The sequence below is a fragment of the Mus caroli genome, chromosome 3 (genome assembly GCF_900094665.2).
Source record: "Mus caroli chromosome 3, CAROLI_EIJ_v1.1, whole genome shotgun sequence".
Classification (NCBI taxonomy): domain Eukaryota; kingdom Metazoa; phylum Chordata; class Mammalia; order Rodentia; family Muridae; genus Mus; species Mus caroli.
Window position 1 is genome coordinate 92,441,037 of NC_034572.1, and position 27,254 is coordinate 92,468,290.

Below are 27,254 nucleotides of genomic sequence, written 5' to 3' on the forward strand. Positions count from 1 at the left end.
AGCTGACCAAGAGGGCTGGGGAACTGGGGTGCTTTCCTTGAGGGGCACCAACACACTGGATGGCTTTCATTTTCCTTTCTTTCTCTTCTATTTCTCCCTCCCTCCCTCCCTCCCTCCCTCCCTTCCTCCTTTGCTTCCTTCTTTCCTTGTTTTCCCCCTTTAGCACAGCTAGAATAGAGGAGTATCTATGCTGGGCCATCTGATATAAGCAGGAGGTGATGATTCTCGACTAAGTGGCACAGACTTCCTTTTTGAGACAATTCTGTCAGTGTCTGAAGTTAACTACCATTCTGTCATGACTGCCTCCATAGTGGGTAGTTGGGTGTGCTTGGCTCCTGGTGCTAATAGGTTATGGGATCTGCTTGAGAGTGGCAAGTTAGCTGGGCATAGTGACACGTCTTGATTTTCAGTACTTGGGCAGAAGCAGACACATCTCTGTGAGTGTGAGGCCCGCATGGTCTACAGAGTGATTCCAGGATAGCAAGGACTACATAGTGAGAGTCTATCTCTGAAAACAAACAAACAAACAAACAAACAAACAAACAAACAAACGTGTTTGTTTTGAAAAAAACAAGTTGTTTTCATGATTCTGTTTTACTTGATATGATATTGTCTAGGTCTCTGGATTTCATAGTTTTTTTTCCTTTTGAAGCAGAGGTAATGAAATGACTACACAGAATTTTATGTTTCAAGAAACATTTGAGAAATCACGTGGGAGAATCACCAAAGTGAATAAAACCCAACTTTTACCCAAAGAACTTATAGCTCATTGAGAGGTGCAGGGAAAGGCAGAGCCAGAGGTAGATATGAATCATTATATATTTACTATATTCACATTCACATAGATTTGTTTTGTAGTGACACCGAGGATCAACCTCTTTCCCCCACCGTCCCCCTTGCCCCAGTGGCCTTTACTTGGTAGGCAGGTATCCTACCATTGGACTATATTCCTAGTCAGTTATAAATATGCCCATAACTATGAACCAATGTTAGGCCGAATAAGATGAGGGAAGGTACCTCAGAAAGTTGGGTCTACTCTGTGAAGCTAGCATAATATAGAAATTAGCAGCCATGCTGGTCTAGGAACATTAAACATGTTTTCCCCATTTGTACACTGGTAACACATTACTAAATAGGTGAGGTCTTATCTATGTGGGTTTTGTTAAGGAAATACTAAAGTATTCCCCAAATAAAGCAAGATTCAATCATAGTGAAATAAAAATAAATGAGATAATTCTGTGTGAACCATTAACAGTAATTCTATAGATTAAGTTAAATTTCTTTCCCCTATTTTATAAATGAAACAAATGGAGGACAAGAGAGCTCTGGTAGAGCTGGCTGGGGATGTGGCTCGGTGGTAGAATACTGGCCTACCAACCTGCCCCAGGTTAACATTAGAGGCTAGGTTCTCTGGAGTATAGGCTCCAAAGGGCTGAGCTCTGACCACTACTTGTGGGAAGGAAACAGGAGACATCTCTTGTGTGTTCTGGAAAGGATGGCATGAGCCAGCACAGTAAGTACCTTTCATGGGATTTTAGGCATGAGGTAGAGTCTTGATTTCAATCACTGAGCACTTAGTCTGTGCCTGTCTGCTAGTGCCATTTAGGGGTTCCTGAACAGGAGAACAAACAGCAGCTAGTGTGTTTTAGGATAGATTCTACAGTGACTTGTCGGTGTGTGTATTTATGTGTGTCCAGTGCAGTGATGTTGGCACCAGGAAAGGAGAGAATGCCAAGCTAGCTCACACCTGAACACCCAGGCTCCCGAGGAACAAGGGTGTGTGGTGGGGATGCTAGCTGTGACCCTGTGCCTTGGTGACCTTGTGCCTTGATAATGTCCCTTCATTTCCCAGTGAGTGGTCTGCAAAGTTTGTTTTTGGAAAGAAAACAAATGATGCTTTAGGAAGAAGTGCAGTAAAGTTTGCTGACTGGCTTTAAGCAAAGGATACTGCAGGATTAGGAAGCAGCTAGCCCCCTTTTAATGAGAAGAGTTCATAGTTTGAATGGAAATAATGACTTAAAGTTTTTTGAATGGGGCTATGTATGTAGTTTAGTTGGGGCACTTGACTAGCACAGATGAAGCCCTAGATTCAATCACCAGCATTGAGGGGGATAAAGATAACTGAAGATGGCATAGCCAGAACTGTCTACATATCTACAGTCTCTATAGTCATATTCCAACCCCCACTTTTCTTTCACATAATTACACAAAAGACTTGGGGTTATTCAGTGTTGGCCATAATATTTCTTTAAGTCAATGCTAATACAAACAACTTAAAAAAGTCAACAAGATGTTTTGTTTCTTGAGTGAAAATTATAGACAATCCAAAACCTGGTTTCTTGGAGTCCATCTTAGAGAATCTGATGAAACTTTTAAGATTATTTTTAGTTTTGAAGAGGCAAGCTAATCATAATTATAATAGGAATGTAACAGTAGAAGTTGGCTGAAGTCTGGAAGAGAACATGAAATAGGAAGAAGGAAGGTGTTGTCCACAAAGCGTGGTTACTGTAGCTAGAGCACCAAGCCATGAAGATGACAGAGGGGGTCAGATGCAGAAGAGAATGTAAAAGAACCAGGTGACTCTGGATGGCTGTCTCAGTGCTCTGCCCACTCACTACCTTTGTGTGGTCAAATAACTTATATATTTGTTGGGCCTCATTTTCCTCCCTGGGAAATCATGTTTCTCTGACTCTGTCTCTCTGACTCTCTGTCTCTCTCTGCCTCTGACTCTGTCTCTCAAGCATTTAAAATGTGGCAGACTTTCTCATTAACAAGTATAGTCTCTTCAGCAAAATGTCACTGTAGTTCCGGCCTTTGCCACCCAGCTTACTTCTTTGGAGTCTCCCATATAGGGAAAGTGACACTATTAAAACAGAAGCAAAGATATACGGTGAATCTGAATCTGCGGAATCGTTCATTGTAGATTAGATGATCTGGATTCTTGATCTAGATGCATCTTCTAGTTTATGGTCTCATGTCTTGGGGGGGGGGTTGTGTCATTCTTATAAGCCCCCTCTAGGAGATGGAGAGACTGTTCAGTTAAGAGCTTTACTTACAGTTCTTGCAGAAGACTCAGTAGGGTTCCCATGCCTGCCAGCATTGGATGACTTACAGCTGCCTGTAACTTTAGCTTTAGGGAATCCACCTCCTTTCTCTGGATTCTGTGGGCACCTGCTCATGCCGCACACAGACACACATGTATATAATTAAAGAATAATACAAATCTTAAAGCAAGAATCTCCCTCTTGACCATGTGTTCCAGGATCTCATTTGCAGGTAGACGATTTTAGGAATGGGTTGGTGACTCTGGTAAGACTTTAAATCTTTTTCCTATGACAGGGATGGAGGATCCATGTACTGGGCAGATTATGAGTTGATTAATGTGATTCGACTCATTGTCCTATCAAGCAGCTAACAGAAGCTACAAATACCAAGGCCAAATATGTAAATTAGGTATATCCCGGAAAGGTAGTACATTAGAGTCTCAGGGAACAGCTTTCTTCTCCTAGGGCATTTGTCACACCATGCAATAGGAAATGAAAAGCAGGCACATTAGTGTGCTGAAAGGTACAGATTGCTAGTATGATTAGCCAAATACACTGGCTACCTGGGGTGGGGGCACAAGTGTGATTGGAGCAAAAGTTGGTCTGGCAGGGATTTAGGCTCCTGCCAGCCACTCAGTTATGCGTTGGTGGACAATGTTTGGGCTGTCCACACTTCCTTAACCCTTTCTGTATCCCAGTTGAAGCTGCTGATCTATTTGTCTGGTACCTCCTGGATTTAGATTAGTTGCTATTTATTTTCAAACAAAATAGCTTAGCAAACAAGGCTAAAATTGTTTCCCCTTTTCTCCAAACTGCTGTGGCCCATTTCTGAAGTATTTTAATGATGAGATGCTTTCCGATGACTCTTCTGTCCTTTCCAGCCTGCTTCAAGGTTCGCTGAGCCTTGGGACCTGGGGCTTGACACGCTCAGCACTATAGTCTATTGCAATAACTTCTGCCTGCTGCAGAGAGAAGTTTCTCTGGCGAAGGTTGACAGCAGCACTGAGCTATGGGTAAAAGCGGGTTTTCTGTCTAACAAATACACACGTGAGTAGAGTGGAATAATGAACTTAGGTGTACAGCATTTTAGCAGTGGCCGATATATGGCCTTTCCTGTTTCATCTGCACCCATCTAAGCCTCCCTTCCTTGGATTTGTGTTGAAGTAAATTCCAGACGTTATCCTCCCGTCTATAAATATTTCATATATTGATGATAAAGGACTCTTTGAACTTATCCAAATACCAGCATCATAAAGATGAACAGTTCTTGATATCAGATAGCTAATCAGAATTTTATAGTTACTTAGTTGTCTCATAATTAGCTTTGGCTTTGGTTTTGGAGGGTGCCTCACTGTGTAGCTCAGGCTGGCCTTCGATTTTTAATGCCTGTCTGTGCTCATTGCCCAACCGCTTAGAACTTGCTTTTGTAGTTTGGTAATTAGAGTTGGGGTTCTGTAAGTATGTAGGTTGAGGTTGGTTGATTTATTGCTTGCAGTTTGATCTTTGGACTTCCCTCCCTCCTTTCTTCTTTTTATCATATTTTTTTCTTGCTGTTTTTGTCATTGTTCTCTTGGTAAATCAACTGGAGATCATGTGTCTTATTTAGTTTCTTATGATCTGAGTTTTGTGTATCCTGTTATTTTTAAAGAGATAAGAGTGAGTTATATTTTTAAAAGTGTTTTCAAGTGTATGCAAGCGTTTTGTTTTGCTTTGCTTTGCTTTGCTTTAAATCAGTCTAGTTTTGGAATTTTGAGACGTGATGAGGCAGGAACATTTAGCTATCAGGTAGCTTTGCATTTCCTCCTGCTTCGCACTCACTGGACCCTACCCTGGCTGGTTACACACAGAGGTGTCACTTACCCAGCTGAAATACTCCAAGCGGAACGTGCCAGCCATTCCTTGTCAGTAACACCAGGCAGTTATTTTGGGCAGAGAAGGGAACGGCAGTTCTTCCTGTTGAATCTACATGGGAAGCTGGGTGACAGAGTGTCTGCTTCAAACTCTTTGGCCCTGCACTCCCCTCTTCTCCTTTGCTATGAAGAACATTTCTCTCAGGGCTACTCATTCCAGCAGAAACAGGATCACAGAAACCTTAATAGAGACCACCATCTCCCCATCAGTCCTTCCAGAACAAGGCTGTTATGAGCACATCTCATCAGACACACCTCTCCTGCATTCCAAGTCTCTTCTTCCTTAAGCAAGATCAGTTATAAACCGTGTCTCTTTCTGCTGTGTATACCATACTCGTGTCTAGAGAGCTTTCCCCCACTTGGAGCAGGTTTGTTGTTTTGCAACAGAGTCTTGCTCTGTGGACCTGGCTAGCCTGGCACTCACTATGTAGCCCAAGCTGGCCATGTTTTCTTACTCAGCTTCTGTCAAGTTTTACTCAGCCTCTGTCATGTTGGGTTTCTAGACCTGTACTTCCAGGCCTGTCTAGAGAATCTTTCAGATCAACCTGAGTCTTCCTCCTCGTCCTCTTTATCACATGACACAGAAACTGTATCCAAGTATGTATTGTGATTTTCATGACAAAACCGATGCTTTTAGGGGTAAGTTTGAAGTGTGAAGGGATTATTTAAGATTTTTTTTAGCCAGGGTGTGTGTGGTGGTTAATCTTATGTGTTAGTTTGTCTGGGCCACAAGGCAGCAAGATGCATAATCAAACACTTATGGATATTTTTCTGAAAAATTTTTTAGGGGCTGTTGAGATGCATCAGTGGGTCAAGGTGCTTGCTGCCAAATTGTGTGTGTGTGTGTGTGTGTGTGTGAGAGAGAGACAGAGAGAGACAGAGACAGAGAGAGAGAGAGAGAGAGAGAGAGAGAGAGAGAGAGAAGAAACAAATACATACAATTTATAAGATTTATTTTTTTAGGTTTTAGCTACAAAGCTTCCTCATGACATCTGCAGTCATCTGTGCCATAATACGCTGTTTGTAGTCACCCCGTTAAGGCAGACTTGGGTGTGGTTAACATCCTAGACGGTGGCCTTTGAGTAAAGCAGACTAGCATCTCCCATGTGGGTGTGCTTCCTCCTGTCAGTTAAAAGACTCCGTGGATCAAAAGTCTGATCTTCCTGAGCAAGGAGGACATTTCCATCCCATTGTTTTTGGTATCTGCGCTTCAGGGTAGAGTTTGAAACTGCCAGCCTCCGGAACTGCATAAGTGAACTCTTTATTATATATCTCTTTCTAAATATACATACATCCCACTGGTTCTGTTGCCTTTGGAGAAATCCTGACTAATATAGCATGGGATTTAGGAGGGCCAGAGTATGCCATAGATTAATCTCCACTCTCCTTTTGAGGGAGATGGGGTGGGAGTGTGTCTTGCTATGTCAGCTGACCTTAAAATCTCAATCGCCCTGCCTAAGCCTTTCCGGGGGCAAGATCATAGGTGTGTGTTTTTCAAGGTCCTGGAGTCTGTGAAATACATTGAACAGAGAAGCCAGCTGCTGAGCAGGCATGAGGACAGCCTCCTGAGGATAGCCTAGGGCTTCTGTTATGAAATAAGAAATGAAGAAAAACCAAAAAGCAGATAGTAAAATGTAAGTCTCCAGGGGAGGAAGAATTATGAATGCTAGGTATTCTTGTACATCAGGTAGATGACTCTAATCAGTAAAACAGAACATATGGATGGATGGGCGTCTTCACCAGCACCTTGAACTATTTCATCCTGAGTCAGGATTTCCTTGGATAGTCCTCCTGCCTCGACCCTTCAAATGCTGGAATTACGGGGTGCTTGTCCAGCTTCTCATTTGAAGGCAGAGAATCTAATTTTCATTTAGGAGCTGTCGCTGTGTCACACTTATTCTTATTTTGTCTACAAGGAGTTGCATAGTGGTCATATGGTGGAGGCTTGACGGGTGTGACAGGTTGCACAAGCTAAGGGGTCCTGTCTGAGATAATGGACAGGAAATACCTGGTCCCAAGGACATTGTGTGGTTTTCTGTGTCTGTTTGTCTGTCTGTCTGGTGTGTGTGTGTGTGTGTGTGTGTGTGTGTGTGTGTGTGCTTGTTCATGTACATCCATGAGCACGCGTGTTTAGAGACTGAATTCAGGGCCTCCCACTGGCTATGTTGTCTTTGGGCTCCCCTCTCCAGGTGAAAGGGCATTAACTACAGATCAGAAACCAGATTATTCTGGCTTCTTCTGTCTGGAGAGTGGTCAGTATTTAGTTGCAGGCGTGTTTTGCTGTTCTTTGTCTGGAACTCAGGTCCACCTTGCTCAGCAGTCTGCACTTGGGTCTCTGGCATGGAGGGGTGGGTGGTCTATGAAAGCCAGCCAAGGTGAGGGTCCATTGGCATCTTTGAATGTGACACATGGGAAGAGGGTGACAAAGCTGCTGTTCCTTGTTCACCAGAGACATCATCTGTCCAGTAAGGTGACTGACTTACTGTCCTTTGAGCTGGCCAATAAAGATGCAGGGCTCTGAGACCACCCCCCCCCCCAAGAAGAAATTTGACTGTTAACTCTTTTACTTAGTTGCTGATGAAGATGGACAAATGATTAACCCTTGCAGTCCCCAGTTGGATCTCACTGCCTGTCCTGAATACAGCCTTTTGGATAGCTGCCTGGAGTTGTTTTTACCAGTTTCTTCCAAATTGGGTGTCTTTGCTTGGACACTTATATGCAAACTATCCCTGGGGAGAGAGTGGTGGGCCAGGGGCGTGGGAAGCAGCAGAAAGAAGCTTCTAGATTCTGCTGCTGGGTTTCTGGCTTAACCTTGAGAAGGTAAGGAAGGGGCCCCCAAGATGAGTAGGAGACAGGAAGGGCGCTTCAGTCTGGAGGCTGCTGAATGGAGCCACTCTTGGCCTCCTGCCCAGAGAGCACTTCCTTTCCCTGACAAGATGTCTCTGCTGGCCTGGCCACCTGCCACCTGGCAGTGACCTTAGCACATGACTCCAGTCCACCCAACGTCCGAGGGAGTAGGCAGGAGGTTCCAGGTTTAGCCTGCCTCTTTGAGTCACAAGGCTTTCTTGCTGGCTGCCCCCACTTGCAACGATACAGGTGAGTCTTAACTTTACCTAGGGGGTGGGCCACATGCTCAGAGTTTGGTTTCTGTTTTGCTTGCTCCCCCCACCTCCAATACAGGGCTTCTTTGTGTAGCCCTGGCTGTCCTGGGACTCACTCTGTAGACCAGGCTGGCCTCAAATTCACAGAGATCCTCCTGCCTTTGCCTCCCGAGTGCTGGGACTAAAGGCGTGCCCCACTGCATAGTGGTGTTCTTAACACATAAAATGAGTAACCCACTCTCCTGATAGTTGTAGGATCTATGGAGAGGGACTGGACCAACAGTATGGTAAGTTGCATAGGTCCAATCAAATGGGACACTGCCTCCCAGCCTGGGACTATTGAAGCTGGTCTCTGATCTCCCTGGGGGCAGGGCAGGAGCTGTCCCATAGCAGCAGGGCAGTGGGGGGGGGGTCCTGGATGCCACTGGAGGGTGGGAGTTGCTAGTGCTCTGTCACTTGGTGTTATTTCTGGCCTTAATTTCTCTCTGTAAAATCCAGGGAGGTGGGAGGGTGGTATGGGCTTGACTGACCATCCTAGGAAGTTAGATCTGATCTATGAAGGGGTAGGACCCCCGATCAAAGGAATAGTTTGCAGGTAGCTCTAGAGGGGGCTAAATATGTCAGTAAACCCAGGTCAAAGTCTGATTTCTAGCTCTCCTGGCTTCCTCTCCCCTCTGCTCCAGTCTTCTCCTCTTCCTTTTTATAGAGATACTTTGTGGGTAGGTATGCACCTCAGTTGACTGAACTGTCAAGGCTTGGGAAGCATACCTGATCTCCTGGGTTTGGGTCTCAGTGCTGCATAAGCCCAGCAGATAGCACCTGTTATCTCAGGATGAGAAACTCGACATTATTTTTGACTATATAGGGAGCTCAAGGCCAGCCTCGGACACAGACCATGTTGTTAACATAGAACAACAACAACAACCTCCCCACACCAAAGCTACTAGATCACCTTTCCCCCCACTCTGTAGCAGAATCTTCCGGGTGCACTGCCTGGGCGTTTCAGACGTTGTTCAGATGAGTGAGGCTTTTGAGCATTTTCCTGGTTATTTTAAGGATGTTACCATTTTAAAAAGGTGGGACCATAGAGGAGGAACAAGGGACATGAAAAATATGTAAATTTTAGAAACTTGGATTTAAATAGAGTTTGAGAGGTGCCCAGCTCTGTATTTAAGAGAAAGGCCATATGAAAGTGGTGGTGGGTTAACAAGATAGAGCTCGTAAAACTAATTTAGTGCCTCTATTAATCAACTAACCTGGTTGTCAAGGACTCAAGACACATTCAAACTCCTTTTAAAAGTTATTTATTTTTATCGCATGTATGTTTGTGGCCGATCCCCTAGAAATGGAGTTCCAGACAGTGTGAGCTGCCACATGGATGCTGGGAATTGAACCTGGGTCCTCTGGAAGAGCAGCCAGTACTCTTAACTGCTGAGCCATCTCCCCACCTGCCCTCCACCTGCCCTCCACCTGCCCTCCACCTGCCCTCCACCTGCCCTCCACCTGCCCTCCACCTGCCCTCCACCTCCCACATTTAAAATCTTAGAAGCAGGGATCTGACACACAGCACAGTGGTGGTGCTGGCTGCACCTGGGACTCTGTCCCATCAGCACTTGCTGCTCCTTTGCCTCTGTGAGTCCGAAGAACTAGATGTGGAGTTAATTTTCCCTGCTGGACAACTCCTTTTTCCCTTATCAATCTCCTCTCAGTTCTTACTGGGGGAGCAGGCTCCTTTAGTGACAGTGTGCTAAGCCACACACCCACTCCTCTGTTTAGCTTTAGGCCGAAGTTCTGTGCTTAAGATGGATATTTTAGCAACTACCAACTGTTCACCCTATATCCAGCTCCCTTCAGCAGCCACCCACAACTTGATTCTTGTCTTCCCATGCTGAGTTGTTTATTAACAGCAGTGAGGCCAAGGGAAGTTCTGCCTGAAGCTGAAAACAATAATGTATTCCCAGGGAGGATAGCTGTGGACAGTGACTTGAGTTTACTGTGCAATGATTTAAGTCAAGGAACTTCATAATAAAGTAATTAATTATAAATTCTATTTACACTGTATCTAACGTGTCATCAGCTTTAACAAATGGTAATTTATCAGGCGCTTAGGATGACTCTGCAAGTAGGAGGGAGCATCCTTGTTTTTTATGGGCACAGAATTAGAGCTCCTCCAAGTCATGTGACTCACATAAAGTCAGGTAGCTGGTTAAGAGCAGACAGTTCAAGCGTGGGTCAGTCTGGCTACAAAGTGATCACTCTGCCCTACTGACTACTCATCATCCAACCCTGGCTGAGCTCTCCCCCTCCCCCAAGAAAAATGTTGCTAGTTTTTGGGAAAGAGTAGGAAAGGAGTTGGAACAAAGTGGCTGAGTGTCTGCTGGGGCCCAGCTGACACTCCAGTTACAACACCGCCCCCCAGTGAGTCGATAGCACTTCTGAAAGATAAGTCCTCAAGAGTGACCGAACCCCAGCTGCTCGGCTTGTGGGTTTTGTTGCTTCTAGAATAATCACAGGTTTTTCATTAACATATTTGATCCTACTGAAAATAAAGACAACTTTTTTCCTGGGTTAAAAAAAAATATATATATATATGTTTACTGTAGGAAATGCAAATACATACAAAAATGGCGCCGATTTCCCAAAGTACCAGCAGGTGTTTGAGAATGTCTGCTTTGTAGTTCACCTTGGTCTAATCACTTCTGTACTTGTTTCTGGTCTGTGAAGTTGAACATAGCCTATATCCTTGGGTTTTGGTAAGATAAGCATTACCAGCCAGAAGCCTCCAAGAAGTGACAGAGAGGTGGTTAATAGTTTAATGATGAGCTCCTGACCTTTCTTTCTGTGCCTGTGTATACATGTGTTAACCTACACATGACTGTGTCTACATTAATGAAAAAAAGGTATTTTAAAAACCAGCTGTAGCTGGGCGGTGGTGGCACACGTCTTTAATCCTAGCACTTGGGAGGCAGAGACAGGCAGCGGATTTCTGAATTCAAGACCAGCCTGGTCTACAAAGTGAGTTCCAGGACAGCCAGGGCTATACAGAGAAACCCTGTCTGGAAAACCAAACCAAACCAAAACAAACAACAACAACAACAACAACAAAAAACCCAGCTGTAGCTTTTTATTAAATAACGTGTCTTGAAAATCTGTCCTTACCTCTAAATAGCTTCTATCATTGCCTGATAGACAATCCAGGATGGGATGGTGTGAGTGGAGTTGAGTCTGTGTCATTGGAGGTCTCTCTCTCTCTCTCTCTCTCTCTGTTTGGGGGGAGGGGGCAGCAGGTATAGACTTCAAGTCTACTGGAAACATACGGCATTTAAGAACAAATCTGTTAACATTGTCGATTTGGGTGATAGGGGCTCTTCTTCTTTCCAGGGCCTTCTTAACCCTCCGTCCCCCTTGTGGTGAGGATGAAGAAGGATTCCTTTGGGAGCTCAGAGCCTGCCTTGATTCAGTGTGGCTGGCAGTTCTGTGAATTCAGATGCCAGCCTCAGTCAGGGAGCTCAGACCCTAGCTCTCTTTGAAGTTAGAGAAACAGAGCTGCTGCATTTGATCTGATCTCTGGGTGCACAGGAAGTCACCAACCAGAGCATCCTCTGCTTCTTGCTCTCCAAGAAGCTGTCATTTAAAGGTCTCAGCAGTAAAGCTGTACTCCTTTCCTGCCAGGTTGGACCACCATGCTCCACCTTTCAGGAAGGTGGGCTGCAGTCACTAACCTTGCCGTTTAGTTTTGGGATATACCCTTTTTCTCTTGCTGCAGTCAGCCAGTCAGAAACCTCTCTTAACCCCCTGCCCCCCCCCAGCAAACCAATAAGTCACATTTGCAAACCTCTTCTTGCATGAGCCCCATCCTCCACCACCACCTTTTGGTGCACAGTATGTGCAGATTCAAGGGATGTACCTGACTGTTGAGTCTAACCTCCAGAAGGCAAAAGAGTGGTGTACAGTGTGACTGGGGACTGAAGTCTCACATGGAATTTACCTCTGAGAAGGTTCACGACTATAATAATATCCCTTTCTTCCTTTGAAACTTGGCAGCGTAGTTGGTCCACCTTCCAAGGGAACCCACCTGCCCTGCATGATGCCATCGACGAAGCTCAGACACAACAGCTTCCTTAGAACATTTAAGGGAAGGGCTCAGTCTTTGTACTCTAAGAAGGGAGTATGTCATCACCATGGAAAAAGATCTGAGACACTGTTGGGGTGGTGTGTCTGTCTAGATGAGCCGGTTTATCTTCGAGAGGTGGGCGGAGAGGACGGAGAGGAACAGTGCACCCATTTCACAGCCTCGAAGCTCAGAGCACTAAGACTCTCTCTGATGTTTTCCAAAGTGCCTTTTAGTTTCCTTCTGTGGGAAAGGTTAAGTAGCACTACCTTCTTCCCACTGAGGAGACTGAACCTAGTTGACTGAGGCTAGTTGACTTCCGTTGGGCCTGCCCCACCCAGGGGAGGGATCTCCTCAAGGCATAACTCCTGCTTTTCAGGACAAGGAAGACCTGGATAGGGGAGGGAAAGCTCCTTGCCAAGGATGGGCCATCCTTGCTCACCATACTTTTCTTTGCTCTTTCTATTTTAGCACTTTCTGTTTTTGAGACAGGGTCTCTCCTGTAGCGCAGCTGCTCTCTGACACACTGAGATTCCGATCCTCCTGCCTCCACCTCCTAAGTGCTGGGATCACAATTACACGTGAGCACATGTGGTTCTGTACGGTGCCTGGGACTCAACTCAGGGTTTACACACCAGGCAAGTACCCTATCAAGATGTATCTGCGCTGCATCTCCAGCCACTACTGCCTCCACCCCTTCTTCCCATGCATGGGAGCAAGTCTACAGCCTTATTCCTGCAGTCCTCTCTGGGGATTTCTTAGACAGTGGTATCCTTCAAACCACAGACCACGATCCTTGACCTCAATGTGCCTTTCCTTCCTTGAGCTAAGCTGCAAGCATGACGGATGGCAGAAACTAATTATTTTGGCTCAGTTTCCCAGTGTTGACAGGGCATGCTTTGCATTTGAGATGCAACCTGGACATCCACAGAGGGCTTTAGAATCTCATGCTGTTGGGCTGCTTCTTCTTCTTCTTCTTCTTCTTCTTCTTCTTCTTCTTCTTCTTCTTCTTCTTCTTCTTCTTCTTCTTCTTCTTCTTCTCCTTCTCCTTCTCCTNTCTCCTTCTCCTTCTCCTTCTCCTTCTCCTTCTCCTTCTCCTTCTCCTTCTCCTTCTCCTTCTCCTCCTCCTCCTCCTCCTCCTCCTGATCTTCCTCCCCCTCCTGATCTTCCTCCTCCTCCTCCTTCTTCTTTGCAGGAGGACTACCAGTAGTCCCTGATACATGTTCCTTTTCACTTTCATCTATAACTGACATACCACACTGAATGCAGTTCAAACTGTGAATGTGGCCTGTAGCACAGCAGGCTCTAGCATCTGGCTCTTGCTTTCAACAAGCCTGCCACAGTTTCTATCATCTTGGCTTTCTTCTTCTAAAAATACAGCAGAGCCTTGCCACAAAGCCAGGCTGAGTGTGCCTTGGAAGACAGTAGTCCTAGATAGGAAGTTGCCATATCGATGTTTGTTATTCTTGTGTACTTTCCCTCTGGCCCCATAAAGGGTCTCCACTAATTAACTAAATACTTGTAAGAATGTTTCAGGCTTATGGAGGGCAGGCTTCCCGAAATGGAGGAAGCAAATGATAGCAAAAGTAGCTTCCTGTCTACACTAGAAGTTTCATGGACTAGAGAGAATTGTTATTAGGGCTTGTATTAGTCAGGGTTCTCTAGAGTCACAGAATTTATGGGTCATCTCTGTATAGTAAGGGAATTTGTTGATGACTTAGAGTCTGTAGTTCAACTCCCAACAATGGTCAGTAGCAATGTGAATGGAAGTCCAAGGATCTAGCAGTTGCTCAGTCCCACACGGCAAGCTGGTGGAGAAGAGAGAGAGAGTAAATCTTCCTTTTTCCAATGGCCTTATGTAGGTCTCCAGCAGAAGGTGTGGCCCAGATTAAAGGTGTGTGCCACCAGGCCTTTAATCCCACATGACCCTGAACTTCGAGGTCTCCCTGTCTTAATCTTCTGGAATTCATAGCCACTATGTTTCAAGATCTCCATACCAGGATCCAGATCAGAAACTTGTATTTCCCAGCCTCTAGATTAGGATCACTGGTGAGCCTTCCAATTCTAGATTGTAGTTCATTCCAGATATAGTCAAGTTGACAACCAGGAATAGCCACTACAGGGCTTTTCTTCTTCCTTTTTCAGTTTAAGGATTTAAAAAAAATTTTTTTTTCCATCTATGGAAGTGTTTTATTTTCTCTTCTGGAGACAGTGTTTAGAGGTATCCAGAGTGGTCTAGGGCTTAACACTCCATGATAGCCTTTTCAACTCCCAAGCCACTGGCAAGAGAATTGCTGACGTTTTATATCAAGAAGGTTGAAAACATCAAACTCCACATTCAGTGTGTGGCCAGGTGGACATGGCCTGTGGTGGTTCCATGTGTGCTAAATGTGTCAGTGGCAAGCACAGAGTCAGGAAGCTAAATTAACACGAATTCTTTAAACAGTTCAAAGAAAAATATCATAGTCCTAGAATCTCAGACACTCAGGATGCAGAAGACAGAAAGTTCAAGATCTATCTGGGCTATAGAATGAGTTCAAGGCCAGCTTGGGTAACTTAGAAGGTCTTGTTCCAAAATAATAACTAAGTAGCTGTAGATATAACTCAGTAGTAGAGTGCTTATGGCCCTAGGTTCAATCCCCCTGTATTACGGATTAAAGTGAAAGTGAAACAAACAAACAGAAGCAATGTTTACAGCCATGTCAAGTCATAAATGCACACTCAGACATTTACTTCATAGACTGAACTGAGGGCTGGCATGTGGTCTTAGTGTGTGGCCATTGTTCCTCCCCTACCCAGATGTTTTACTTTACATAGTTGTTTATCCGAGGTGTGCGTGTGATAGAGAGTTGACTCGCTGTTGGCATATGCAGCGTGTTTTATTGGATGGGTAAATCAAGACCACATGGAGTAAAAGCTTGAATCCAGGTTGATAGAACCTTTCCCTCTCTGTGTTTTGTCTGAGCAGGGACTCTTGCTTACCTCCTTTGCCCTTCTCTTGCTGGATGGAACAGGAAGATAATCCGGGTGTGTGTGAATACCAGACTTCTGAAGACAGAGGCATGGATTCTGACTTGGAGAACTCTGAGGACCGACAAGGGGACCCAGAAGAAAGAGGAATGGGCTCTAGTCCACGGGACACAGAAGACAGAGGCCACCTGGAGCAGGAAGTGGACTCCACCCCACAGGATGATGATCTAAGAGGGGACTCACGAGAGAGAGACATAGCGTCCACTGTCTGTTCAGGTGAGAAGAATGAGTATCCTCTGAGGTGGCAGAACTCACATTTACATTGGATTCCACTGGCATACAACCAGGGCCAGCATCCTGGGGACCTAGGGGTGGGCTCTCTGAAAGTTGGTGCCGTGAGTATTCATTCCTTTATACCATCTGCCACTGAGGCCACACTGGTAAGTATGAGTAAAAGCCACTCCTGGGTGCTGCTCCTTGCTACAGATGGTCACTTGTGACAACACTACAGTGGAATCGCAGGCAATACTGGGGTCTATCTCACAGATGCTGGGGGAGGAACATGATGTGTTGGATTTAAACAGTGACTTTGGACCCCAGAGAGATGGCTCAGTGGTTAAGAGTGCTTGCTAGTCTTGCAGAAGACCTGAGTTCGGTTCTAAGCACCCATATCATTCTGCTCATAACTACGTGGAATCAGTTCCAGGGCATCCAATGTCCTCATCTCTGCAGGTACCTGCATGTACTTGACACACATAAACTCACGTTCATACATAATAGATGAATTTATATATGTATACACACATACACATATATTTTAAAGAGTGACTTAGCACAGTGCTGGGTGAAGTACATTGATATTTCTAGTTAAATCATCATTTCCTTCTCTAGAAGCAAGTTTGGTGGTTAAGTGACCTACCTGTGTGCATGAGGCTGATTACCCAAGTGCCCAAGTTCCTGGTTACCACCCTTGCTATTTCTGACCTGAAAGCAAATTCTGGGTCTCTAGCCACTTCCCTTACCCTTGTGACCTCTCCCCCACGGAACAAAGATGGAGAGTAGAAGAGGGGGTCCATTCTGTAGGTTCTGGGTATCAAAATTAAATTATAAAGCATGTGCCTCAGTGTAGCCCAGTGGTTCTCAACCTGTGGGTCCCGACCCCTTTGTGGGCATCTAATGACCCTTTCACAGGGGTTGGCCTGAGACCCTTGGAAAACACAGGTGTTTACATTACATTTCATAACAGTAGCATAATTACAATTATGAAGTAGCAAGGGAAATAATTTTAGGGTTGGAGGTCACTACAGTCAAGGGTCGCAGCATCAGGAAGGTTGAGAACCAGTGCTTTAGAGATGAGCTCTTTTGATTTTTTTTCTTAAGACTTGACTGCTTTTTGAGCACAAACTTTGTAGATGAAAACACTGTTGCAATGTCAAAGGCTGGACATGCTCGCAAGTTGTTCCCAGACTGACCAAATGGTTTTGTTGTTGTTGTTTTGTTTTAGAATCTGTGTGGGACCTGATGAGTCCTACTGGTCTCATACTTTCTGTGACTAACCTGACTTGTGTTTTGAGGCTCTAGCTTTAGAAAGTATGGTTGAGAATCCCCCACCCCCCCACACCCACACCACCTCTTTTTCCTTCTGGAGACATATTCCCATCTGGTGCAAACCTAGCCATTTGAAGACTTCTGAGGCAGAAGCTGGGGTGTCTGTCTAGTAGGCGGGGTCTGCCAGGAGAGTTGGCAGTGGGGCAGAGTGCACTATCCTCTAGTCTTACCAGAAGGTAACTGATAGGGAAGAGGCCAGAGTAAGAGGTAGGGGTAAGGGGGCTGGGGGAGGGGCATTACTCCTTTGGCTCACCCTCCTGGCACATCAGGTCTAGTTGACCCCATTGCCAACTTGTCTGTTGCAGAGGGGCTGCTGAGTGAGGAAGAAAGGGCTATCCTCCGTGAGGAAGAGGACGACCAGCCTGGTGTGGCTGACATGGCTCTGTTCCCAGGGCTGTCAGAATCTGACAGCATATCTCGGAGTCCGAGGGGAGAGGAAGATGAAGAGGAGGAGGAAGACGAAGAAGAGGAAAGCGCTGGGGAGAACCGCTTGATAGAGGAGGAAGAGCCATTGTCTACTCCGGTGCTTCCTTGGAGGCGTCACCTCTCCCTGGGCGGTCGACACCGGGGTGACAAGCCTGCTCACCGCCACTTCCACCGGCTCCATCACCCCATGGCCATGGACCTCGGGGAACTAGACAGCCTGATGGCCAGTATCATGGACGCGCCCACCATCTGCCCAGACTGCGGGGAGAGCTTTAGCCCGGGCGCCGCATTCCTGCAGCACCAGCGCATCCACCGCCTGGCAGAGGCCGCCGCCGTGGCCAGCCTGGAGCCCTTCGGTTTGGCCGGCGAGTGCGGAGGAGTGGTGGGGATGATGGGCGTGGGCGTGGCCGGCGGCTTCGGGGCGGGGCCCACGCTGGCCCGGCCCCCTCGCGAAAAGCCCTTCCGCTGCGGGGAGTGCGGCAAAGGCTTCAGCCGCAACACCTACCTGACCAACCACCTGCGGCTGCACACGGGCGAGCGGCCCAACCTGTGCGCCGACTGCGGCAAGAGCTTCAGCTGGCGCGCCGACCTGCTCAAGCACCGGCGCCTGCACACGGGCGAGAAGCCCTACCCGTGCCCGGAGTGCGGCGAAGCCTTCAGCCTTAGCTCGCACTTGCTCAGCCACCGGCGCGCGCACGCGGCGGCGGGCGGCGGCGCGGGCTCAGAGGGCTCGGCGGCGGCGCTGCGGCCCTTCGCATGCGGGGAGTGCGGCAAGGGGTTCGTGCGCCGCTCGCATCTGGCCAACCACCAGCGCATCCACACGGGCGAGAAGCCGCACGGCTGCGGCGAGTGCGGCAAGCGCTTCAGCTGGCGCTCGGACCTGGTGAAGCACCAGCGCGTGCACACGGGCGAGAAGCCCTACATGTGCTCCGAGTGCGGCGAGACCTTCAGCGTGAGCTCACACCTCTTCACGCACAAGCGCACGCACTCGGGCGAGCGGCCCTACGTGTGCCGGGAGTGTGGCAAGGGCTTCGGCCGCAACTCGCACCTCGTCAACCACCTGCGCGTGCACACCGGCGAGAAGCCCTTCGGCTGCGGCCAGTGCGAGAAGCGCTTCAGCGACTTCTCAACGCTCACGCAGCACCAGCGCACGCACACCGGCGAGAAGCCCTACACATGTCTCGAGTGCGGCAAGAGCTTCATCCAGAGCTCCCACCTCATCCGCCACCGGCGCATCCACACCGGCAACAAACCTCACAAGTGCGCGGGCTGTGGCAAGGGCTTCCGCTACAAGACGCACCTTGCACAGCACCAGAAGTTGCACTTGTGTTAGGGAGGGCATCCGAATGAGGCGACGGTGGGAGTCGTCTGGCTACTGATCTGTAGATGTTGGGGAAGGGGCAGGAGGGGCAGTCTGAGAGTGTCTGGGGGAGCCTTTTGGTGTTTGCTTACCCCCCCCCCGCGGAATGGTTAATAAGAGTGGTTACTTCGAGGTGCCTACCTCCACCTTCGAAGCAACTCTTAGAAGATGTGCTTGACTTGATAGCTTACTTAAATACACACTGCGAAGAGTGAAAAGCTTGGAATAGCAGAGTTGGGAGGACCCCGAGGAAAGGCATTTGGGGCTGTGTAGAGAGGCTTGGACTGTGTGAGAACTGAGGTGATTTGTTTAGAGTTACAGGCATACAACAAAAAGCGGGTAGAAAGAAGAATGTCACACTCCCGGGGTAAGCCTGAGTTTGCCCTAACACCTCACTTATCAGCTCCAGTACGACCCTTCTCATCCCTATAGAAGAGGTTGCTAATCCACTTCCCTTTCTATGAGCCCCAGCTGCTATTTTGAGGCATCCCGGGGAAATCAAGCAGAAAAACTGCACAGTTATGTCAAAGGGCAAAAGTTTAGAAATTCACATACATTGGTTCTTAGATCTCTTAGGAAATCCTGCACCCGTTTCTTCGCTAATTCTTGAAATTGCTCAAGCTTCATGTAGGGTCAGGGGTACCTAGGAATGGCCCCATCTGCTATGTAAATCAGGACTTGCCTGTCAGGTCTCAGCTATCAGTGGAGAGTAGGTTTCAGGAAACCAGTAGACTGTCAGCAGCTGCCTCAGAAACTGTTCACAAAAGTCAACTAGCTGGCTCAGTTTTGCTGGCTTTGTGTAGATTTGTGTAGAGCAGGAAAGCCAAGTTCACAAGATGGGATGCCTTCATTTGCATGCGTGTGCCCTGACCCCAAGAACCCCCAAATTACTCACAAATTAATGAGAGATGTGATCCAAACAGGATTTTCATCCCTGCCCCGTCCCCGCCCCCCACCTCCGACCCCCCTATAGAAGAGGCACACATGTCCACGTGGAGGGCACAGTCAGGGAGAGTTGGAAATGCAAAATTGCCAAATAGCACAAACAGTGAATGTTTTCCAGTTATACGAGATGCCAAAATAGCACTTTTGTATTTAACAGAGTGCTTTATGCTTTTTAATGACTGTTAGTGTTTCTCACATGCCTGTGAGATACATCAGCATTGCAAACTGTGATTGGGGAAAGTCTGAGGGAGGAGTGTGGTAAGCCTTTCAGAGGAAGGCCCAGGGCAATGACCTTTTGTGTTCCAAGCTCCATTGCTAGGATGACTTACATGCTCTGATTTATATCATAAAGCAAGAAGACTGAGCATTCTTACACTTGGAAAAATTAAAGCCTAGAAGGACCAAAGATGTCCTTATTGACAAAGCTGGCCTTTGTCACCTGATTCCAGTATTCTCACTGTCTTCTATTTCTAGTAGGGAGCTGTAGTCAAATGACTTGTATAGATTTTGGTTACCTACCCTTAAATTCCCTCCCGTAGATTAGCCTTTAGAAGTCAGTGTTGTGGCCGGCAGTGAAGTTTTCTTCACTAACACTTATTACCCTAGATTATTCATGGGAATCTGGAACTGTTGGACACAGTTGAAAATGTGGTGGGGAAACCAGACAATTGTTTTTACAGTTTTAGCCAAGTTTCTGTGAATGCTAGAGATTTATACTTGATTATTTGTATTTTCATAATGAGCTTCTTTGGGGACTCTAGGGAAGCATTTTTGTTTTTTTTTTATTTTTTATTTTTCATTCTAGGAACACTAAAAAAGAAATCTGGGGGACATCCGGACTTTTGTATATTACCTGCTGCTGATCTTGTACACTTAATCTGTTTACTGTTGTTCACAGATGAAAACAGATACGCTAGGGCTAGTTTTGAAAAACACTAATTCTCTTCAGTTTTCTTTAGTGAAGACTTACATGCAAAGTCTGTGCCCCCTATTTATTCTGACTCATGCTGTCTAGATGCCCAGTGTATGAGACCCACTTAAAACAACGCAGCCGATTTGTAGGCAGTCTTCATTCTCATTCTCTCCCTCTCCCTCTCCCTCTCCCTCTCCCTCTCTCTCCTTTTCTCTCTCCAAAGTTTCTTTCCATAGCCCTGGCTGTCCTGAAACTCACCCTGTAGAGCAGGCTGGCCTTGAACTCACAGAGCTCCACCTGCCACTGCCTCTGCTCCAGAGTGCTGGGATTACAGGTGACCCCAACCACAACCAGTTCATTTTTTTTCCTTTTTTTTTTTTTTTTTTTTTAAATGCACATCTACCTCTTCCGTTTTAAGTTCTCTCAAGTGTGTGCCAATGAAATCTAATCCAACTTTTGATTCTTCATATATATTTTTAACCACTTTATGGGCTTTTTGTTTTGTTTTGGCCCTTTGCTGCCATTATTCCACACAGGATAGCCATTATCAAGTGTTTTACAGAACAGCAGCTTTAGAGAGTGGGTTTTGTGGGTTGTGGATAACCAAGATGGCGTGAAGTAATGGCAGTAGAAACCCATGGAATTCTTTTGTTCTTTCTATCGCTGTGGATAAGAGAATCAGCTACTGTGTTATTCCTTATCTGAGCCAAACCCCTTAGCAGAAGAAACTGTCCAGCCATACCGAGTGCTCGATTGGTGTATTTACAATGTGATTCTCTTCTCTTCTTCAGGGAACATGCCTGCATTACATGAAATTCCATGCACCCAGCTGGTTATTTCTTGTCTTCCATCTTAGAAGAATTGTGTTTCTTCAGGATACTCTTGTAACTGTGGTTCATGCTTGAAATGTTAAAGATTCCTTAATCCAACTTATTACGGGGTTGGAGGCAGAATTTACTGTACTATTTATTTCCTGGGGAATTTTGGTCAAAAGCCAGCTTCTTTTGCTGTCTTTAAGAAGCAAAACTTGAAGCTTATGAGCTTAAAAGACTTAGCCTGAGGCAGAAGGAGGTGAGCACCTAATCCTTTGAGCCACGTGGTCTCTTTTACAGTCTAGNAACTGTACATATATGTGAAAAGGAAAAAAAACCTATATATATATTATATATAAAACAGTGTTCATAGACAATCTGAACTATGTTTCTGATGTGTGCACACTTTCCATTTTAGTGCAATTTTACATCTGTTCGTTAAAGTATTAAGTAATTTAATGACCCCAAGAGTACCAGATTCTGTGAGTGTGCTTGTTTATTTGACTACTGCCCTGTTTTCATGTTTCAGGTTCCTTGAACAGAATCCTGGCATCCAGCAACCAATATGAACTATTTGTCATTAAATCCCTACCAGTCTTTTATCATATCATCCTTCTTTATTATGTGTTATACACTTGACTCTCCGTAAGTGAAATTTTACTGGAATGCAGTTTCACCTACACTGTCCACACAAACTGACTGTGGAGACGTTCATGCACAGTTGAATAATTGTGGCAGAAATCACAAGGACCATAATCCTAAAATATCTCTTATCACACTTTTAAAAGTACAATCTAGAGGGGGTGCAGTTGCCATGGTACAAGAGGCTGCTAAGGGATGAATGCTAATGTGAGACTANCCTGGTCTAAGTAGTAAGACACTGATTCAAAACCACCGATTCGCTTAATCTGTATATGTATGTATGCACACACGTATGTCCTAGCTTGCTTTCTGTGTTTGTGATAAAACACCATGACCAGGCCAAATACAACTTGGGGAGGAGAGGTTTTACATGACTTCCTTGCTTTAATCACAGCTCATCATGAAAGGAAATCAGGGTAAAAACCTAGAGATGGGAACTGAAGCAGAGGCTGGCCATGGAGGAATGTTGCTTAGTGGCTTGCTCTCTGGGCTTGCTCTGAATGTCCTTATGACTCAGGACCACCTGCCCTCAGGATGGCACCAACCATTATGAGCTGGTCTCTGACCCATCAATCATTAATGAAAAAACTGCCTTATAGACTTGCCCACTGGCCAGTCTTTTAGAGGCATTTTCTCAGTCAAAGTTCCCTCTTCCCAGGTGACTCTACCTTGTGTCAAATAGAAAACAACAACAACAACAATAACAACAACAACAAACCTAACCAGCACAATTGATTTCTTGTCCTTGATACACAAATGCATTTAAAACAGCATTTTTCTTTTTGTCTCCAAGAGTGTGTTAATGTCACAATATAAAACAGAATCATTTTAAAGACTTTAAGAAATTCAAACATTTTGAAAACGTCCAGCTCCTTAAAAATCTCCAAAGCCACTCAATGATGGGCTTTTGAGACAACAATAACAACAACAAGAAGGTACATACTTTTTCCAAGCTGGAAGGCCCAGGGCATGTTTTCAAGTAGATCAAGGCAAACTCACAATCCACAAGCTCACTCATGATGTGGTCTCCCTAGGGCTTAAGCTTATGCATACTTGCATCTCCTGTATGAGGACATTAGATAGATCCCAGATCACCCTAAGACTGGTTCATAGCGAAGGTTTAAATAGTTTGCACATTCTTATTAGTGACTCTGCACAGCATTGAGTCTAATGTGCCTTTGGACTACTAGCAATTGTTTTCTCCTTCAGTGCTGGTCTCCATCAGTGTGGGAATGGTGGTGAGTTTGAAGAAAGATCCCTGAAAAAATAGTTACTGAGAAGGGAAGAGTATGATATTCACCCTGGAATCCCATAACAAAGTTTCCTGTGCAGAATAATGTGTCTAAGTGGTGGCTGAGAACACCCAAGGGAACTCACCAGCTAGACTAAACTTTTGCTGAAATGTCCTAGCTGGTGTGGTCCTAGCCACATAAAATTACCAACTCAGTTGCCAGGAAAGAGATCTTCAAGGCAGAAATGGAATTATGAGAATTTATCACCTTATCCTTTGACATGCACAGTCACCTTGTTCAGATAACCCAGAGGCTTTCCCTGCTCAGCAAGGCCATGGGAAGCCAAAGGGGAAACAGAGCTGTCTTTGTCACCAAGCCTGACCCAGCATGGAACATTAACCTGAGCAGCTGCTGCTCCCCTTTCAGAGGCACTGACTTCTACCTTCCCTCCCTCTTGCCTTCTCCCTCCCTCCTGTACCTCCCTCCTGTCCCCTCCCTCCTGCTTCCTCCCTCCCTCCTGCTAATCCCTCCTGCCACTGCCCCTCCCTCCTGTCCCTCCATTCCTCCTGTCTCCTCCCTCCCCCTCCCTCTTACCCCCTTCCTCCTTCCTGCCCTCTCCCTCCTGTCCTCACCCTCTCTCCTGACCCCTCCCTCCCTCCTGTACTTCCCTCCTGCCCCCCTCCTTCCTATTGCCCCTCCCTTCCCCCTGCCCTTCCCTCCTGCACCCTCCCTCCTGCCCCTCCCTCCTGCACCTTCCCTCCCTCCCTCCCTCCTTTCAGGTAACTGTATGAATGAGTACTTCTTCCCAACAGGCCTCCAGTGCTGTCTCCTTACTCCTATTCTCACAATGATGACTTCTTCAGAATCAGGGAAAAGTTGAAATCACTTTTGTTGAAGTCATATTTTCCTTTGTCAACCAAAACTGTCTGTTTCCCTCTCCTTCCTTCATTTGCCTCCTCTAGTGGCTTTTTGTTTTATTGCCTCTGTCCATTTTTTAAAATTGTTTTCCTTCCTCCCCCACCTTACCTGCTCCTTCCATTCCCCTCTCTCCTTCCCTCTCTCCTTCCCTCTTCTCCCTTCTCTTCCTTCTTGTATGCCATCTTTGTCAAGCATTGGTGACATACATATGATTTGGGACACAATAACACACACACACACACACACACACACACACACACACACACACCACACACCTTGCATGTATGCTGACTTTACCCTCAGCACAGGGCTATGCAGAGAAGGAATAGAATAAAGGAATCAACACAGGCAATGTAATTAGATATGCACAAGATAGAGGGCAGTGAAAGGAGACTTCTAGTAGGTGGGGGAAATGAGAGATTGGGCTGTTAGGCCAGCTGGAACCTTGTAAGAAGAAGGGATACTGTGTCCAGCCTTGCCCAGTGTGTGTAGGAAGCTTCAAGTTTCAATGTATTGATGAACCATCCAACTGAGTGATCCAGGAATGGGATACGGATGTTATGAATGCCTATTCAGATAGTAAGGCCTTGGTGGGGACTGGAGTAAGGAATGTTGATGACTGCAGCAAAGTTAGGCTGCCAGAGAGGAAGGAGAGCAGGCAGGATTAGGACTTCCAGGGGATGGCACTGGATGCTTAGATTCTAGCTTCATTTCTGTTGCTGTGACAAATGCCCTGGCCAGAAGCAGCTTCAGGAGAAAAGAGTTTATTTGTCATATGAACAATCTCAGGTTATAGTCTATCATTCTGGGGACATCAAGGCAGGGACTTAAGAGGCTGGACACACCACATACATAGTCAAGAGCCAAGAGGAACAAATGTATCCATGGGGCCTGCCTGCTACTTTTGCTCCCTAGAGCCTTCTTCTGTCTCATGTCTTTCGCATCTTTTTTTTTTTTTTNTNATTTTTTTATTAGGTATTTTCCTAGTTTACATTTCCAATGCTATCCCAATAGCCCTCCATACCCCCCCAATCCCCTACCCACCCACTCCCCCTTTTTGGCCCTGGCGTTCCCCTGTACTGGGGCATATAAAGTTTGCAAGTCTAAAGGGCCTCTCTTTCCAGTGATGGCTTACTAGGCCATCTTTTGATACATATGCAGCTAGAGTCAAGAGCTCCGGGTTACTGGTTAGTTCATAATGTTGTTCCAACTATAGGGTTGTCTTTCGCATCTTGATTAAGTATAGACGTGCACATGGGCCACTGTGGACTCTGTAATTCCTTGTTAATGCTCTCTTCCCAGATAGTTCTAGGTCATGTCAAGACCATGGTTAAAACTATTCAGCACAGAGAAGGCTGTGGGTGATGTTGGATTTGTATTTGGGATAAATGAGCCCATGGGTCTACAGTGAGGATACTCGAGCCTTCCTTGTGTTGTCCTTTCAGTCCCAGGACTGGCTCAGTAGACCTGATTCTGTTTTGCTACGGTCACAAATGCCAGGCCTCCATTTTGCTGCTAGATTCTTGGGGGTATCCTTTTATCTTGTCTACTCCTTTTGCTCCAGAGGGCTTTCCAGGAAGCTGAAGCTCAGTACTCACTGCCTTCCATAGCATAGTGAGTAGGGCCTGGGTTCCAGCTCCTGACTCATGCACTACTCACTTCTGTCCTCCAGGGAGAATAGGACATCCTTAGATCTTGTTCTTTCCCTCCACACTGTGCATCTTCCTGTCTGGAGCCACTATGAGATGTCACATGTCTGTAATAAACCATAAGTCTGAATCAGAGATGGAAAACAGGCAGGAGGCCCCAGGTCCAGCATAAAATACATTTTCTCAGTTTTCATATCACTACTCCAACTTCTCTTCTTCCTCTTCCTCTTCCTCTTCCTCTTCCTCTTCCTCTTCCTCTTCCTCTTCCTCTTCCTCTTCCTCTTCCTCTTCCTCTTCCTCTTCCTCTTCCTCTTCNTCTTCTTCTTCTTCTTCTTCTTCTTCTTCTTCTTCTTCTTCTTCTTCTTCTTCTTCTTCTTCTTCTTCTTCTTCTTCCTCCTCCTCCTCCTCCTCCTCCTCCTCCTCCTCTTCTTCTTCTGGGACAGGTTTTCTCTATGTAGCCCTGGTTGTCTTGGCACTCATCTTGTAGACCAGGTGAGTTATAAAGAGTTCTGTCTGTCTCTGTCTTTCAAGTGCTGAGATTAAAGGCATGTGCCACCACTGCCTGGATATATTTTTTCCATCAGATCACATTTCTTTAAAATCAAAGCTGATACCAAGATTTCTGAAAGTTCTGATTTTGATGAAGTATAAACTTAGGATTCATGTCAAGGGGAGACAGATATATCACTGTGACCAACCACATCTTGTTAAGGATTTCACACCCATGTGAACAGCAGTACTCACTCACTCACTCACTCACCTACTCACTCACTCACTCACTCACTCACTCACTCACTCACTCACTCACTCTCTTCCTTGAGCTACACTTACTCTACTGCCTAAAGCTCACACTTCTGGTTTTGAAGATCAAAGATCAAGCCTTTGGTATCCTGCCACTTTCCAGAAGATGGCCTTTTAAACACACCTGTCATTGGATCTCCCAGGTTCCCAGAGGCCAACTTTATCAGGGCCCAGCTTTGTCTGGCACCTGAGACACCTCATGTCTCTCAGAAAACCCAGCTGAAGTGGTATCCAGGCTCTTTTATTTCCCTGGCTCTCCTCCTTACCCTCCTGCACGCTGACCCTCTCTGCATCAGACTCAGGCTGGCATCCCTGCATGGACTCCCCTGGCTGTCCTTCTCAAGTTCCTCCTGTCATCTGAGCTTTCCCAGACACCTTCTGTTCAGTTTCCTTACCTTCACCCATAGGTACATCACACTTATACCCATGTGTGAGCACTTCCCTTACTCCAAGATCACAGAATGCAGGGGAAAGGAAAAAAGAGTTACTTTGAACTGGGCTGCTGCCATTCTTTCTGGACCTTTACTGCCCCCTTGTGACGATTTGCCTGTAGTGACTTGTGTGTTGTCACCCTAACTGCCATCAAGCACTCCTTCTAGGTTGATTAAGGAAGGAGATCTTTGCTATCCAAAGCATTCTTTTGTATTTTATTTTATTTTATTTTTTATTTTTTATTAGATATTTTCCTCATTTACATTTCCAATGCTATCCAAAAAGTCCCCAATACACTCCCCCCCCACTCCCCTACCCACCCACTCCCACGTTTTGGCCCTGGCGTTCCCCTGTACTGGGGCATATAAAGTTTGCAAGTC

At 46.1% G+C, this 27,254-nt stretch overlaps 1 protein-coding gene across 4 annotated transcripts in view; it reads left to right on the forward strand.

Moving 5' to 3' along the window:
• Positions 1–22,175, forward strand: part of Znf697 (zinc finger protein 697) — a 33,332-nt gene extending 11,157 nt beyond the window's left edge. The window contains exons 1-3 of one of the 4 annotated variants that reach the window (XM_029475480.1): positions 7,717–7,774; positions 15,135–15,412; positions 17,050–20,598. In XM_029475480.1, coding sequence (XP_029331340.1) covers positions 15,172–15,412; positions 17,050–18,503 — 1,695 coding nt within the window. In that variant the 5' untranslated portion in view covers positions 7,717–7,774; positions 15,135–15,171 and the 3' untranslated portion in view covers positions 18,504–20,598. Of the gene's footprint in view, positions 1–7,716; positions 7,775–7,848; positions 8,051–15,134; positions 15,413–17,049 lie in introns of those variants that run through there. The other 3 variants (XM_021158698.2, XM_029475481.1, XM_021158697.2) reach the window with 3 other exon arrangements.
• The last annotated feature ends 5,079 nt before the right edge of the window (positions 22,176–27,254 follow it).